This window comes from Mandrillus leucophaeus, unplaced genomic scaffold (genome assembly GCF_000951045.1).
Source record: "Mandrillus leucophaeus isolate KB7577 unplaced genomic scaffold, Mleu.le_1.0 Scaffold103, whole genome shotgun sequence".
In the NCBI taxonomy this organism is placed as follows: Eukaryota; Metazoa; Chordata; class Mammalia; order Primates; family Cercopithecidae; genus Mandrillus; species Mandrillus leucophaeus.
Window position 1 is genome coordinate 5,030,337 of NW_012098432.1, and position 15,197 is coordinate 5,045,533.

General features: G+C 38.0%; 1 protein-coding gene across 2 annotated transcripts in view; it reads right to left on the bottom strand.

The window, feature by feature from the left end:
* Positions 1-15,197, bottom strand: part of SLC44A5 (solute carrier family 44, member 5) — a 428,960-nt gene that overhangs the window by 129,503 nt on the left and 284,260 nt on the right. For both annotated transcript variants that reach the window (XM_011977830.1, XM_011977822.1), the window contains exon 4: positions 7,404-7,452. In XM_011977830.1, the coding sequence (XP_011833220.1) occupies positions 7,404-7,452 (49 nt within the window). The remainder of the gene's footprint in view (positions 1-7,403; positions 7,453-15,197) is intronic.

Below are 15,197 nucleotides of genomic sequence, written 5' to 3' on the forward strand. Positions count from 1 at the left end.
AATGCCATCCCCATTAAGCTACCAATGACTTTCTTCACAGAATTGGAAAAAACTGCTTTAAAGTTCAAATGGAACCAAAACAGACCCCGCATTGCCAAGACAATCCTAAGCCAAACGAACAAAGCTGGAGGCAAAGACTTAGAATCAACCCAAATGTCTATCAGTGACAGACTGGATCAAGAAAATGTGGCACATTTACACCATGGAATACTATGCAGCCAAAAAAAGGATGAGTTCGTGTCCTTTGTAGGGACATGGATGCAGATGGAAACCATCATTCTCAGCAAACTATTGCAAGAACAGAAAACCAAACACTGCATATTCTCACTCATAGGTGGGAATTGAACAATGAGATCACTTGGACACAGGAAGGGGAACATCACACACCAGGGCCTATAGTGGGGGCGGCGGGGAGGGATAGCATTAGGAGATATACCTAATGTAAATGACGAGTTAATGGGTGCAGCACACCAACATGGCACATGTATACATATGTAACAAACCTGCACTTTGTGCACATGTACCCTAGAGCTTAAAGTATAATAAAAAATGAATTAAAAATAAATAAATAAATAAATAAAAATGCTTATAATTGAGCATGGATAGAGCTCAATAAATGTTAGCCATCATTGCAGCTATCATCAGCTACAGCAGAGGAACAACTGCAGAATCTTCGTCATCAGCATCATTAGCATCTTTATCATCATTTTGTCATTGTTATTGGTGAGCTGAAATCAAACCACTGAATGGTCCTTTGAGCACATCCAGTCTAACCTCGGTCTCATGACTTAATCCTATATTTGCCATCCCTGCCATGTGGCCAGTCTGTCTTAGATTGAATACCTCTGGTGCCTGGGAACTCTTTCCAGAGTAGTGCGTTGTAATTTCAGAGACAATTCTAAATACAATTAAACTGTGGTTTAAAAGTCTCTAATATTCCAAAAAAAAAAAAACAAAAACAAAAACAGAGGTTACGAACCATTTTGATTTGTAAAATAGTTTGGAATAAAAAGCCTATATCAATAGCACTTCTTTTGAAAACTTTTTTATGAAGTCTCAAGTGTAGAAGGAAATGAAGAGAAATAAAAGTAAATAATTGCCCCAAATGGCTAATTGTTCAGAATGCAAATGTGAATTGAAGATTTACTCTAAACCTGGCATTTATATTCTTCATTCGGAATGGAGCAAATGGCCTAATGTGATTAAATATTTATCAGCGTGTCTCTTTTCCACAGAAAGATACAGGCTAACACTCATCTTTAATATCTGTGGCCTCTTTAATTCCTCAATATGTGAGCTTGCTCTTTTTTCTATGTTTTTCGCACTTTAAAATGTCACTGCCTACAAGTTATTCCTGATAATTATGAAAATAACCTAAAACTCTGTAGCCACCTTTAAATCGAGATTTTTAAAAAAGTATTAATTAACTATGCTTTCTCTGTGGCAGGTGCTGTGCTATGTGCTAGAAACACAAAGATAAACTAAGGAAAGTTCCTCCCCAACAGAGTTTGCAGTTCAATAGGAGAGGCAGATAATAAAGAGATTAATGTGATCAGTGAAATTAATAGTTATTGATGACAGCTCTGGAAAAAGGACAGTGTGTCTAGTACTGATAGGAGTAAGAAGAATACAGAAAAAATATAAAGCAGAGGTGACCCTTGCACTCATACTTGAAGACATTCCAAGAATAGCCAATAGTACACATCAAAGTATGAAAGCCTGAGAACACTTACCCTTTCATTGTAGTCACACCTGACTTGTTTCCATTCCTTAAACATTCTAAACTTGTGTGCATCTCAGGGACTTTGCATTTGTTATCTTCTGCCTGAATGCTTTGACCCCAGATCTTTGCATGGCTGGCCCCCTCTTGTCATCCAACTCTTATCTGCCATGTGCCCAAGAGCCCTTAACAATAACCCAGTTCCCCATTCACTCTCAACCATATCATTTGATTGTATTTATGTTACAGTATTTATCACTACTGAAAGTAGCTTTTTTCATTTCTTTGCTTGTATAATTGATGTCCTATCTAGAATATCAGGTCTATGAGAAGCCAAAAGCTTGTCTGTTTTGTTCATCAGTGTGTCTTCTGGGCTGAGAAAAGTCCCTAGTATATAATGCATATTTGCTGAATGCCTAAATAAACTGTCATCTTGGCCTCAAAATTAAGGATGGACTCAATCCTGGAAAAGACAGAATTCTGGCAGGACAGAGTTGGTTAGAAGGAAAGCAAGACATCATTTAAAAGACTATTTCGGTAACTCAGTTGAGAGATTATTAAAGCCTCGACTCAGGCAGTTGTAGGGAAAGCAGAGTTCTAAGAGGTAAAAAGAAGACAAAATCTGCAAGGTTTTAGGACTATTGTATATTCAGCGTAGAAGCAAGAATCTAGCACTATTGTGTTTAACAACTAGTTTGACTGTAGTTACATTCACCAAGGGAGGAAACACCATGAGAAGGAGCAGGAAGGGTATAAAGGGCAAAGGAGCTCATGAGTTCAGGCTTTAAAATGTTGAGTTTAGGATACCTATGGCATATCCAGGTAGAACTATCAAGTAGAAAGTCAGAAATATAAATACACTTCTGAGGCTTTTTGAAATACTGATATATTTATTTTAACTAAAACACCTGTATAAGGGGGAAATCTTGAAAGAACATTAAAGTCTAATGGAAAATTCTCTGTTCTGAAAAATACCCTCTGATCATCCCTGGAGTGAACTGTGGACACTCTTTCTTGGCGCTCCAAGAGTAGTGTGTGCACTTATAATACCGTGTTGTAGTTAATTGCTTGCTTGGCTGACTCTTCAGTTAAGCCATGAGCTCCACTATGAACAGCTGTACATAGCAGACCTGTGACTAACAGTTTTGATCATGTCACACCACTCCCCCAATACTAATTTCTCCAATGAGTTGCCACTGCCTAAGAATCAGCTCCAAATGCTTTAGCATGGTATTCAAAGCCCTACATAATTTTGTCTTAACATATCTGCCTAAACAGTCTCTGAGTTCTCTAAATCCTTGAATAAACTCTGCTGAGCCAAACCAGTTATGTACATTTCTGCAGGGTCTGAATATTGATTTTGTCATGCCCTAGAATTACTCCAACTCAGGGGTGATGACTGGCACTAAAAAAGCTCACAAGAGACTGATGTCTAAAATCAGAATGCCAACGAAATAATTTACATTGAGAAATTTAATTGCTGAGCCGAACTGATGTTCATGTTGCCCTGACCAGTTCATTCCTCCCGGTAGGCAAACTAAATGAAAAACCTAATTATCAAAAGGTTGCTTGATGAGTGTGGAGTCAGAACAAGGGGAATTACATGAATAGAATGCTTGATGGCATCCAGCTCTGCTAGCCTGTGGTCAAGAGAGCAGGATCCTTACATAGGATCTTTGTATCAATTTGGCTTAGGTGCCCTAATCTGGAGAGTTCTTGGATGGACAGAGTTGTTTGATCATCATTTGTACTTCTCTTTAGATATGATAATAGATTGAATAAATTTATCATCAAGACTTGCTGGACTAGAAGCCTTACAGGTCTCATTATGGTAACTACCTACATCTCTACTTTAATTACTTGTTAATTTCTAGTTTAACCCTTAGAAAGCAGTGCTATCTTCCAAATTCCTAAGTTTGGAAAAGTGCTTCCCATAAATTAGTAGTCTTCCTTTCTCTGTGACCCTGCCCAGGAATCAGTGCCTCTGACCCCAGCCTCAGAGTGCCCTTCCTCCCCTGTTGCTGTGAACCACACATTTGGTGCACAGCCCACGCTACTTGTGCTTGCTCTTTAGCTTATCATATGCATGTGGGATCTTGTCATCTGGTGTGTAATTTTCCTTGGAGGACAGAGATGTGGATTCAATATTTGTGTGAGTAATTAATAATGAGGTCTAGCTTTTCATTTTTTCTTAGTATACCACTGGTTATGGCACCTATTCCTTGGATGACATTCTGTTTGTAAAAAGTATGGTTATTATTATTACTATTATTATTGAGACAGAGTCTTTCTCTGTTGCCCAGACTGGAGTGCAGTGGCACGATCTCAACTCACTGCAACCTCTGCCTCCTGGGTTCAAGAGATTCTCCTGCCTCAGTCTCCTGAATAGGTGGGATTACACGCACGCACCACCACACCCAGCTAATTTTGGTATTTTTAGTGGAGACGGGGTTTCACCATGTTGGCCAGGCTGGTTTCAAACTTCCGGCCTCAACTGATCTGCCAGCCTTGGCCTCCCAAAGTGCTGGGTTTATAGGCATGAGCCACCGTGCCCGGCCAGCATATGATTATTTCTTTCATAGCTATGCTTGAAAATATCAGCATTCTTTAAAATTGCATCCTTTTTTCAGGATAGTTATTCTATTTAAAACAAAATGAAACAAACTCCATCTCTAAAACCCGAGATGATAATATGTGGCCTTTATTACAGGATGCCAACTGTAGCAATCTGGACTTTATTTTCCTAGACTTGGATCACAGGTCAAGTAAATGGTCATAACATTTTAATGACTTTGCCCTAACATAAAAAGAGAGATAAACAGAATAGGCTGAACTTTTTGTATGAGGGACCTGTAAATCTTTGACCTCCCTTGACACAGCATACTTAGATCCACATCATATGCAGTGTCATGCCCCCTGTAGACACTTTATACAAACTAATTGACTTGAGAAATAGTATGAGGTGTATTCCATGATACCTAGTAATGCAAATAGCTCAGAGAACTCTGCCACTACTTTCCTGTTAGCAGAGTATCTTGTTTAGGAACATGAACCCAATATCACACCAATGGCATCTGAAAATGGTAGAGGGTTCTGATAGCATCTTAGCAAGAACTTTAAATAAAGACTTAGAAGTCGTAAAGTTTAAACCCATAAGTGAAGCCTCACTTACACATGCTGACTATTTTGTCTCAAGTGTGATAATGCTATAGCCGTTACTCAGCCTCCTTTGAAGTTCATCCTTGTATTTATCCCTGGATTCTATGTCACACTGCTTCCTTCCCATTCTTGTTTTCTTTCCTTCACTCCTTAAATAAATGTGTATAGTACCCCTAACTCTATCAGAAGAATTACACTAGTCGGTAATAACACAAAGATGGGATGTTCTTATCCTCAAAAATAAGTGGGCTTATCAGCAGGCTTCCTACAAGGCAGTACAGGAAGAGAAACAGTGGATTACATGGTTCTTACCTAACAGAAGAAAGCATACCAATTCTCTATTAAATAAAATTTAGTTAGGTCTACATTATGAGATGAATTTCTCATGTAGCATCTTATCAGAAAGCTTTTATTTCTTAGTTTTCTACGCATATTCATTTCCAACGTCTAATGCCAAGGGTAATTCTGAATACCTTTTTAACTAATCAATCATTTTTTGATTCTGTTGAATATCAGGGAGAAATCTTGGGGCCTGAATATCTACTTTGTGAAAAGGGCCTGGGGAAACACCTTAAACTATCAAAATCATCTTTCCTTGGTTATTGGACAATAGTTCTCATACACCCAGTTCTTGGTAGATGAGAACAAATGAGACACTGAGTTCACCTCTCCTATGCATGACCATTACCCCTTCATCTTTTCTCAAAACAAATACAGTTGTGTGGTGACTAGGCACAAAATACTGCCCTTGTGAACTGAGAGAAGAAAACAGAACATAGTGGACTGACAAGCAGAGAATGCTGAAGAGTCTGTCTGATTATCCAATAACATTTTGGATTTTTCAGGAGAGCTGCATGATGTAAGCACAAGGTGTTATTAAAGCCAGTCCTGCTGCTAAAGGCAATATGGAGAATTGGGGGCTTCTTACTTGCTCCTTAAGCACCCTGATTATTTTCCCAGTAAGGGCAGTATAGAACCTTGCTGCCGGAAAAAGTTACAAATGGGCCAACTACGTCTTCCTGTAGTTATGCCCCCACGATTTTACAATGCTTTCCTCTGTTCTTGGATTGAAGGCAGAGGAAGGTATGCCCACAGAATGACCAGTTCACCTTTGAAGGTCTTTGTGGTACCAGAGACATCACAAAAGGCTCCAGGTAAAAATAAATTACTTTCCTCACAGTGATTATCACAGTCATTTAGACTTTACCTGAACTACCCGGTTCCATCATTAAATTCTACATAATGGAAGACAGGAGATCTTACCTCTTTTACTACACCTAAAACCAGCCAGGCCTAATTCCGCTTTCTTATCTATGGTCTAGAAACCTGTAATCTGTATTTCCTCTTTCTAAATGTGTCAGCCTATTTATTATAATTATTATTACTGCTGAATCTGATTTATACCTGAAGTTTCCTTGAAGTCAATAGGCTATATTTGATGCTTACAAAAAGTTATTGTAAAACGGATGTAATGGCAGTAAAAGTAGCCACCACACTGAATGAGGCTGTTTGTATACTAGACAACAAAATGTATTCATGGTGTTACCATGGAGAGAATGGAGAGATTTTGGACTCATTTTAAAGAAGGCACCTTTATTCTAAGTATGCCTTTAAATGAGTAACCTGAAACAAATGACTTGTTTTTTTTTTTTCACAAAATTAGAACAAACTGAATATACATCTTTTTAAAGCTGGGCTATTACAGGGACATAACAGTAAATGCTAATGTACATACTGATGGTTGGCACGTGCAAATGAGCATGCTGATCGCTAGTTCACATCACGGTTCATTATGACATACAACTGCCAGAAATCAAAGTTAAGCAAAAAACAGCCACCAACTGTGTAGTCTTCCCTCCATATGTAGCCATTTTACCCCACAATCCCCTTTGTGATTAGCAAAAAGCTTGCAAATAGAGGCTAAAATAAATAATAAGAGGACTATGAATTGCTGGCTAATTTAAAAATGGCACAGAACCTTGGAGAGGGGAGGAAGCACCAGCTGAGATGAGCACATATTTCCCTAGAGCATTTTAAACTATCCTAAAGTGCACACGATGCACTGGTGAATGACTGCCTCTGAGAAAGCACCCTGATCTTGGAAGCTGAGCAGCACAAATACTTGGCATAGAACTCTGCATGGCATGGCAACTCTGCATTTGCATTGGTAACTCCCAGAGTAAATAGGTGCATAAAACAACTGCTTGAATGAGTTTGCTTCTTTACAAAGTGGTTAAATCTCATAAAGCATTTTTTTCACTTCTCTTTTTGAAAAGTACAAACACTTAGTTTAATAATGTAAGGCAGTTCATTTGCTAACGGGAGAAGATATTCATGACTCATGGAAAGATTTATTCTCTGTACTTTCCCTGTGTAAATAAGGTGACATTTAGGCAGAAATAAGTCATTGTCCCCTCACAGTAGACATAATTCTCCATTGATTGGAAAATAGTACCTCCCCCATCCCCCAAAGCTTTCTGTGTATGTTTAAAAAAAGCATATTCCCCCAAAAATAATTGCTTACCTGTTGGAAACAGGCCCCTTGAAATCTGGGTCATATGTCCTTGGATCACCTGCATTTAAAACAAAGACCTTTTAAGCATATAAGCCAGCAAATAAATTAATATAAAATATTAATTAAAAAAATCTACATATTGATTAGTCCACTGCTCAGTGCAGTGATGAATTCATACTTTGGTTTGATGAAACATAAGTATGTCTTGGTTATGGTTGTCAATTCTTTCTCCTCTCTCCAGCTTAGAAGGAGGACTGGGAAGAGTGGTTAAGGAACATATTCCATACACCTGGTGAATGTATCCTCCCACCATACTGTTCCATACACCTGGAGAATGTATGCTCCCACCATACTGAGCACCAACATTAAAGATTATATCCAGGATAGCAAAACTTGAAGCCTTTATGGTCTGCAAAACAATTTTACCATCTTCCATCACCAAGTGTTGCTGAGGACTTATGAGGTGCACAGTTCAATATGAGATGCCTCCTTATCCCAGCTCTCCCATTCCTCTCAGTAGATTAGGCCTTCCTTCGAGAAGTTCAAATACTAGTTACTGTCTGTCTCTATCATGTTGGCTGTATGGTACATAAAAATTAATGTTCTGTTATAGAAACATTTTTATTTCAGTTTTTTCAATCTACTGGCAGACTTCATGCCATCTGGGAAGGTGCCCTTGTCACTCTGCTGCATTATGATTGCGATATATTACCCTTTTCTTTAAACAGTAAAAGTACACATGGAATGGCTTTTTTCTCCCTGCATGTACTGTGTAGGCAGACCCAGTAACAAGTTATGTAAAGTCTTTCCTGGCCAAAGGTGTGCACTTTGCAGTCCCCAAACTCTTGACTCTTCTCCTACAACCTAAGCACTCCCACGTGTTCCTCTAGGGATTTGTCCCTGTAAAAAGGTCTGGTCCTGAATAACAGATAAAATTTTCCTGTTTGAGACAGTTGATATGTACTTCAGTGCCAAGTTCTCTAGCACACTGTCTGCTTCTCTTTTTTGGACAGCTTATCTGACTCTGCTTCACTGCAACAGATAATATTAAAAGTGTTTAAGTCTACTTTATCTGAGCACTGACCATCCCTCTGTCCCCCAATCCACAGGAGTGGGTCTTTAGTCGTGACATTTCTTCTTTGTGCCTGTTTTCTGGCCATGGCCAACTGGATCTGGTTTAGATATTGGATCCAAGCTGGGCCAGTCAGATTCTCAGTCCCAGGAATTTAGAATTAGAATAGACAATGAGTTATTCTCAGTGGAAGACGAACTGCGAAATATAAACCTCGAAAACAAGAGAAGCAGAGAAATCTGGCTTTCAGAAAGAAGTTATTGAAGTAAATGTTCAAAGAGAAACAGAGATGATGGTCCTAACAGCCTTTATCTTGTGGTCTAGTTCTTACCTGAAGCTCAGAGTTGAGTTTCATGAGACACCTTACAGTCTCAAACTGTGTTCCCTTTTCTCACTTTTAACTAGTTCAGATTGTTTATATGTAGCAAAAGAGCCAAAGAGTCCTATTAACAATTCGCTCTCTCGGCTTACATTTTAACAATTCATTTTAACAACATTTTTTGGATCCTTGCCATGAACACGTGGTGTGAGGATATGAAAAGGAATTTTTCAGACTAAGTCTGCCTTTATGAATCTCATACTTGAATAAGAAATATAAGCTCAAGAGGGCTGGACATGGGTGGCTAACACCTATAATCCTAGCACTTTGAAAAGCCAAGGCTGGTGGACTGCTTGAGGCCAGGAGTTCCAGACCAGCCTGGGCAACATGGCAAAACCTCAAATTAGCTGGGCGTGATGGTGCACACCTGTAGTCCTAGTTATTCCAAAGGTTGAGGCATGAGAATTCCTTGAACCCAGGAGTTGGACATTGCAGTGAGCTGAGATTGTGCCACTGTACCCCAGCTTGGGTGAGAGAGCAAGACAGATGAGAGAAAGAAAGAAAGAGAGAAAGAAAGAAAAGAAAGAGAGAAAGAAAGCAAAAGAGAAAGGAAAAAAGGAAGAAAAAAGAAAGAAAAAAAGAAAGAAGGAACGAGAGAGAAAGGAAGGAAGGAAGGAAGGAAGGAAGGAAGGAAGGAAGGAAGGAGAAAAGGAAGGAAAGAAAAGAAACATAAGCTGGAAACATTTCAACACTGTGCAGTGAGAGCTGTGATAGAGAATGCTGTGGGGCACAGGGCGGGTCATGAATGAACAGGTTTCACAAGCTCCTAACACTCAACTTTGACTTCATTTTCTGCTCATGCTCTGACCCTGTGCTCTTTGACTTGAATCTTTCACTCTGATTTTGAACATTAATATTTGCAACATTCCTGGTTCTAGATTTCAGTTACCAAATCTGTCTGAATAGCTGAAATAGCTCAAAAACTTTTAGGGGTATAAGATTCCAACAATCCCCCATATCAAATATTCCAATTCCACAGATCTGAGGAATGGGCCTGAGAATCTGTATTTTTAAATGACCCACTAACTGACTCTGATGCACAGGCAGATTTGGGAACCATTAAGTTATTTGATTTTCATCTCAATTGTATAACTACATCCCTGTTTACACACTGTCATTACGTCTAGTTCTACTTAACAGACCAACCTAATGGAGAAAATGAGGAGAAAAGTAGGTCATCATGATGTGTATGAGTTTTGGGAAACACTACCATTAGATGTGAGGAGCCAGTGACAGAGTTTTAGGAAGAGACACAGACATTCAAGAAAGTCAAAGAATTTCAAGAAAAAGGAAAGATCATAAATTCTATAAAATTTATTCTTTTTTTAATATTTTTTATTTTTTATTATACTTTAAGTTCTAGGGTACATGTGCATAACGTGCAGGTCTGTTACATATGTATACTTGTGCCATGTTGGTGTGCTGCACCCACCAACTCGTCAGCACCCATCAACTCGTCATTTACATCCGGTATAACTCTCAATGCAATCCCTCCCCACTCCCCCCTCCCCGTGATAGGCCCCAGTGTGTGATGTTCCCCTTCCCGAGTCCAAGTGATCTCATTGTTCAGTTCCCACCTATGAGTGAGAACATGCGGTGTTTGGTTTTCTGTTCTTGCGATAGTTTGCTGAGAATGATGGTTTCCAGCTGCATCCATGTCCCTACAAAGGACACAAACTCATCCTTTTTTATGGCTGCATAGTATTCCATGGTGTCTATGTGCCACATTTTCTTAATCCAGTCTGTCACTGATGGACATTTGGGTTGATTCCAAGTCTTTGCTATTGTGAATAGTGCTGCAATAAACATATGTGTGCATGTGTCTTAATTTTATTTGTACCAGGGACTACTCTAAGTGCTTTACACATAGGTCTGCCATCTTGCACAATTCCACATAGAACACATTGTACTTCTCTGAACAGTGCAGTGGAATAGCCCTAGTGTATTTATTATGTCATTTAATGTTTCTAAAATTCATGCCATTTCAATGTACTAAAATATGCCATTATTATTATTCTATTTTACAAATGAGGAAGTTTGGGTACAGAAGGGTGAGATAATTTTCCCTAGCTCACCCAGCTAACAAGAGGCAGAGGTGGCATTGAAAGGCAGACTGTCCAATGCCAAAGCCTGTGCTGAGCCATTTAGCAGTAAGTTGCTCATTGGTCATTTTAAAGTAATTCCACAGATGAGTAAGGAGAAGACAGGTTTAAAGGGGTTAATAACTCATATTGATTTTGTAATTATTTGCTGTTTACATTAAAGTTAGGCAAAACCAGCTTAAAAGTATTTAGGCTGGCTTCCAATTTTTCTGTGATTTGTACCTCACCAAGAGAGAAAGTGGATTGCAGTGTAAATGAAATGCCATTGTCGAATCTGCCAGAAAAGCTGACACTTTCTGATGGTAAATCCTGGCTGCTTCATATTTCAGTTGAAAATACACTAAAACCACAGTCAGATGATAAGATTGAGCTGATTCTGTATAGTAATGACAGCTGGAAAGTGATTACTTCACCCTGCCCCCATGTGCCGGCAGAATTTGTATTGTCATGCAAATTTTTTATATCCTGCAAATCAATAGAGGGCAGTGCTTTTATGGGGGCCCTCAGTACTCTAATTGAATCTCTGGAATAAATAGACTGAGGGGCCAGCTAAATGAAAAAAGCCACAGTGGCTCCCTGTCATGTGGCTTAGCTCCTTGAATGCAATTCATATTTCTCACTTAAAGAAAAAAAACCCTAAAATTATATAATATTTTATAAGCTTCTTAAGTCATTTGACTTTCTGATCACCAAATTTATTGTCTTACAACAGTAAATTTAGAATCATTGGAAAACATTTATAAAAGACAGCTACACATTTGTTGTTGTGGTTAACAGTTGCTATTGCAACCATACAATGCAATTTCTGAACCAGAAATAATTTATGAAGATTAAGGAAAATAGTTCAGGTAATTAATTCAATTCATAGGTGCAGATTTCACATGGCTCCATTGAAAGCAAATGGCAACATAAAGCAGCCAGTCATGCTTAGAAAGTCTCTTTTCTTTAAAAGTAATCTGTTTCTCAAAGAAAATGACAATATAACTACCATTGATAAGCTGTAAAAAGTAAAAATCCAAAACATTTGATTTTATTCCTGCAGGAATATTCTCCTTCTGAGAACCTAATATTAATTCAGAGAGCAAAAAAGTAACTAAGGTGGGATGAATACATGTTCTAGAATTTAAAAGAGACCTACTATGAGTAAGCAGGTCAGATAACTTTCCAGTGAACATGGAAAAATGAAGCAGTACAAAATTAAGACTTTAATATACAACAATAGCCAGCAGAGAATTGTGAATAATTATGCATGTATTTTATTTTATTTTAAAAATATGCTTTATAGTATGTCTATAAAAGAGGGCCTGTCATTTCATTCAAAGAAAGGGTTCTGTTTTCCTCTAAGTCTCACCAAATAATAAGGAATCATGTTCTTTGCCATTTCTTACAGGATGATATTTCCACTTCTTAGCCCAACACACATGGCTTTTTAAGATTATGGCTCATCTCACCAGCCTTATTTCTCATAATGCCCCTCTTTGAACTTGGTCTTATGCAATTCTGTACTATTTATAGTTCCCCCCTTTTCATATTCTGTTCCCTCTGAGTAATGTGACTTTCTCTTCCTTATTCCCTTGGTGATGGCTAAAGGAGGCCTACACTTCCCCTCACAAACTTGCTACTGATTCTCAAGAAGGACAAAAAAAAAAACATTCTACTGGCCACCGTGCCAAAGTGGGTCAAAGTTAATTCTACCCACTTTGACAGGAGATCAATCCTGAGTACTTTCAAGGAATTCCATTCCAAAGCAGCTAATTCCATTAATCTCTGAGACACAGTAATTCCATTTGCATTGTTGTGCTTACGACACTGTATTACAGGTTATCTGTTTACATGTTGTGGTAGATAGAATAACGGCCTCCCAAATATGTTCACATCCTAATCCCTGGACCCTGTAAATATGTTACCTAATATAAGGAAAGGGAGTTTGCAGATGTGAATAAATTAAGGACTATGAGATGGTGAGATTAGCCTGGATTATCTGGGTGAGCCCAGCGTGATCACAAGAGTGCTTATATAGGGAAGAGGGAAGCAGATGAGTCAAAGAAGGAAAGATGACAACAGAAACAAGATTGGAATCATGCAATGTTAGAAAAACTCAACTGGCCATTTCTGGCTTTAAAGATGTAAGAGAGTCACGAGCCAAGGAATACAGAAGCTTCTAGAACCTGGGAAAAGTAAGAATATGGATTTCCCCTGGATATCCTGCTAATGCCTTGATTTTAGCCCATTGAGATGTATTTTGGACTTCTAACCTCTAGAAATGTAAGATAATAAATTTGTGTTTTTCTAAGCCACAAGTTTGTGGTAATTCATTACCACAGCAATAGGAAGCTAATACATATGACTATTTATCCTACTGGATTACTACATAGTTTCTCTAAGGTAGAAATGAGATCTTGGTTATTTCTCTGTTCCTGTTACCTACATTAGTGCCTGTTGTACACATCGCAGGCATTCAATATTTACAAAATAAGTTTTAAAAGAATATCAATGTAATTTTGATATCTTGTATAATTAATTTAGATTATGAAAATACAACTAGAGGATCAATCTTGTCAGTCACCAGCAAATCACTTTAGATAAATTTCAACTTAGATTAAAGGAAGTTAATACACTCCTAGAAGTGCACTGATGTGACAAATTACTCCCCTTATCACCAACACGAATTCAGTATCTGATTGTAATGTTAAGGCAAGTAGAAGCTAACAAAGGAAATAAGGGAGAAAGTATCCCACACTGGTGAATAAAAATTGAGTATCAAATTAACTGGCATAAAATGTTATTTCTATCATCTATAAGCAGTATGATCTTGGGAGAATTACTTTTTGCCCCTCTAACCTTCCGTTTTGTCATCCATAAAATGATTGATAGTGGAGGGGAAAAAAGTTTGGAAACAATTTCTGTCTGTGGAGGAGACCAACTAACATGGGAAACAGTAAAATGTAAATTATCCACATAACGAAAGTGATCAGTGTAGAATCAGTACAAACCAACTTGTTGAATTGACACATTGGCTACAAATAATACCAATAATTCTAGAAGGATTTCAGTGACTAAGCTGGATGTGATGGTTATGGAATAACTTTTAGAAGGAGAGAAATTTTAACCATACTTAGAGGAAAGAATGTGTCATGTGTGAAAGCTAGACAACAGCACATGCTGAGCTGTAACAAAGAGCTATGCCTGGGGGACAAGACATGACAGCAGTTAGAAGAATTAAGCACATTATCAGGAGTTGGAGGAGGACTTACACTGTCCCCAAAGTCTTCTGAATAAGCGACCTAATTGTTATGTGTTTATATATTTGATGCAGAGGAAATAAGAAAGTTAAGGCAGATGAATCAATGAGGAAATGACTGTTGTATTTCAGACATAAGATGGTAGATGCCTGACTGAGGCTGTAGCTCTGAAAGAGGATGAGGTAATTCAAGAAGCATTACAGAGGAATACATTTGTTGGGGGTGAAAGAAAGGGCATGGTACCCTGCTTCATCACCTAATGATGACAATGCCTCATGCAGAAAATGATGAGCATTCCAGAAACTCATCTCAGGCAGAAACATGACCCCACATTGGACATGGCATGATTAATGGAAATGCAAATGAGATTCCTTCAGCACTGATTTCAAACCAAACAATACAGTGGTATCATGACCTATGATGGTTGTTTTTCTCCCAGTCTGAGTAACTTCCAAAACATATGAGATGATAAATCACCTTATATTCTACCAAGAATGTCAAATCTCCTGTTTTAAGAAACATTTTCCGAATCACTAGGATGGTTTTTAAGTAGTTTGCATCATCATTTGAAATAATTTGCTCTATATGAACACAAATCATAAACAATTCAGTTATAACCTTGGAGGTAATAACTAAAAGAAACACCTAAAAAGAAGGTGTTTCTCTCTTCTTTAAGAGGCACTCAGGCTGCCTCTTAACAGACTGATTTTATAGGCAGTGCTGAAGGATGGATGTTTAGGGGGCATTTGAAATGTACTTTTGAAAAAATGATTTTTCTTGATTAGTGTGACAAAGCAGTGAATTTGTGCTATAGAACAGCCATGAATTATTGGATAATCACACATCTCAGAATAAATAAATTCTGAATCAATATTGATTTAAAAAGAAAGTCTGGAAGTAGTAAACAAGAACATGAATTGAGTTTGAAGGTTATCAGCTTGGGTTTTCTAACATTTCTTTCTAGCTATATTTGTATTTTATTGCTCAACATGAATCACTCAAAAAAAG